Below are 2,404 nucleotides of genomic sequence, written 5' to 3' on the forward strand. Positions count from 1 at the left end.
AGACGGGGTTTCACCATGTTGACCAGGATGGTCTCGATCTCTTGACCTTGTGATCCACCCGCCTCGGCCTCCCAAAGTGCTGGGATTACAGGCTTGAGCCACCGCGCCTGGCTATTTTTTGTGTTTTTAATAGAGACAGGGTTTCGCCATGTTGATCAGGCTGGTCTAGAACTCCTGACCTCAGGTGACCACCTGCCTTGGCCTCCCAAAGTGTTGAGATTACAGGTGTGAGCCACTGCTCCTGGCCTGGGTGCTTAATATTTTTTATAATGTGAAGAAATTAATCTTGCCTGAACCAATGTCAAATACTAGGTTAGGGCTCCCTATTATAATATGCTCACATAATACTCTGCATTGTCTTGCACAGTAACCAACACAACTGTTAACTAATGTTCATCTCCTCACTAGACTAAGTTTCTTGGGGCTGAGACTTGCTTCTTTCTTTACTATATTCCTAGTGTCTTGCATGTGCCTGGTATACAACCAATACACAATAAAAATTTGATTAAACCACATCAGATGCCCAATTTGGAGATGACTGAATGTGTTAACACGTAATATATACAACTGGTGAAGAGATGAAAAAGAGTTGACTGTTGCCAAATTTGGAAGTAGAAAAGTTGAAGAGGTACAGACGAGATGAAAAATCATACTGCTTTGTAAAACACTGAGAAAGTAACACAATATATAGGTGAAAGCAGACTTCAAAAACAGCATAATTTCCATGAGAAACAGATGTCAAATATTAACGTCACAGAATTTTCCTGGGACTTTCATGGAGGCTTAGCATGAAAGGAGGTGTAACTACCTCCCCCCACCAACTACGCAGGATTGACAAAACAGCGCAGTGGGGAGGGAGATACGTACTGGGCGAATGTCTGCTGAGCTCCAGCTCTGGTCTCTCCAGGCTGCTCTGAAAGTCAGGAGGCAGCAGGGAAGCCACTCCCTCAGGATGGATCATCTCGTCCTCCGACTCAGCTGAAGCTTCTGCAAAGTACAGATTGGGTCGGGGCAGGGAGGGAGTGAAGGACTCAGCATGTAGGAATATGTAGAGGAGTGAAGGAGGTCAGGCAAAGTCATAGATACAGAGATACATACCAAAAAGAGCACTGTATACAAAGAAAAAAACTCCCTGGGATTCAGCTCTACTTCATCTAAATGGTAGCTTAATTTACTTAGAACTCTTCCTGTTGGCAGAAATCCTCTTCTACCAAGACAGTCAAATTAAGTGTCCTCTTCCCTGACAAAAGTAAATAGTAAATCACTTGGCTTCATGGGCTACGAAAGCAAGTAAGTAGCAGTCTCAGCCTCACTTATTTCTGAAATCGCCTAGTTAGGCCTATCTGCTTGGTCACAGGGATAGGAACGACGAACTCTTTGCTAAAAGTGACAATCTGGGCTTACCTTCAAGTTCTGCAGCTTCTCGAGCTTCACGTTCCAGACGCTGCCTAAGTAGCTCCTGCTGCTTTTCCAGATACTGTTTTATGAAACTGTTCTGGCTCATTTCCTCACCAATCTGTGTAGAGGAAATGAAAAAAGAGGGTCTAGGAAAACAAACCAGGAAAATGCAAAGGAGAAAATTCCATGGAGCCAAGGTCTACTCCTTATACTTGGAACCAAGAAAGGTAACTAAAATGTTGAAGGGCTCTTTTCTAAGTTAGTTCTACACTGAGGAACAGAATAGACTTGAGTCACAAAAAAAAAGGGCAAAAAGAACTGCACATAATTTTTTGTTTCAAATATTCAGGTCCCAAGTAGTGACACTGGTATACAAATAACTTAAAAAAATTTATTTTTTTTGAGATGTTATCTCACTCTGTTGCCCAGGCTGTAGTACAGTGGCATGATCTCAGCTTACTGCAACCTCCACCTCACGAGTGGCTGGGATTACAGGTGTGTGCCACCACACCTACAAGGTTTCACCATGTTGGTCCAGGCTGGTCTCAAACTCCTGACCTCAAGTGATCCACCTACCTCGGCCTCCCAAAGTGCTGGGGTTATAGGCGTGAGCCACTGAGCCCAGCCATAAATAGCCTTAAAAAAAAATTAAAATTCCAGTAATTATACCTTTTAGGCTAAATTCCTAGATAACGTGGCATATTATCTAAAGGTAATCTAAAATTTCCTTTTGGTAGTATCAAGACTGAAGCATGGTGGCTCATATCTGTAATCCCAGTACTTTGGGAGGCTGAAGTGGGAAGACTGCTTGAGCTCAGGAGTTCGAGACCAGCCTCGGCAACGTGGCAAAACTCGTCTCTACAAAAAATACAAAAAGCTGGGCATATGGTGGTGTGAGTTTGTCATCCTGGCTACTCAGGAGGTGGTGGCTGTAGTGAGCTGAGATTGTGCCACTGCACTTCAGCCTGGGTTAAAGACAAGACTCCATCTCAAGGGGGGGGAAAAA

The 2,404-nt window shown here is 43.7% G+C and overlaps 1 protein-coding gene across 5 annotated transcripts in view; it reads right to left on the minus strand.

Annotated features, from left to right (window-relative positions):
* The window catches only part of ACIN1 (apoptotic chromatin condensation inducer 1), a 37,768-nt gene that overhangs the window by 30,833 nt on the left and 4,531 nt on the right, over positions 1 to 2,404 (minus strand). For 4 of the 5 annotated variants that reach the window (XM_017544521.2, XM_017544524.1, XM_017544522.2 and 1 more), the window contains exons 3-4: positions 1,405 to 1,516; positions 868 to 987 (exon numbers count right to left, since the gene is read on the minus strand). In XM_017544521.2, coding sequence (XP_017400010.1) covers positions 868 to 987; positions 1,405 to 1,516 — 232 coding nt within the window. The remainder of the gene's footprint in view (positions 1 to 867; positions 988 to 1,404; positions 1,517 to 2,404) is intronic. The other variant, XM_017544525.1, reaches the window with a different exon arrangement.

Source organism: Cebus imitator, unplaced genomic scaffold (assembly GCF_001604975.1).
Source record: "Cebus imitator isolate Cc_AM_T3 unplaced genomic scaffold, Cebus_imitator-1.0 Scaffold170, whole genome shotgun sequence".
In the NCBI taxonomy this organism is placed as follows: Eukaryota; Metazoa; Chordata; class Mammalia; order Primates; family Cebidae; genus Cebus; species Cebus imitator.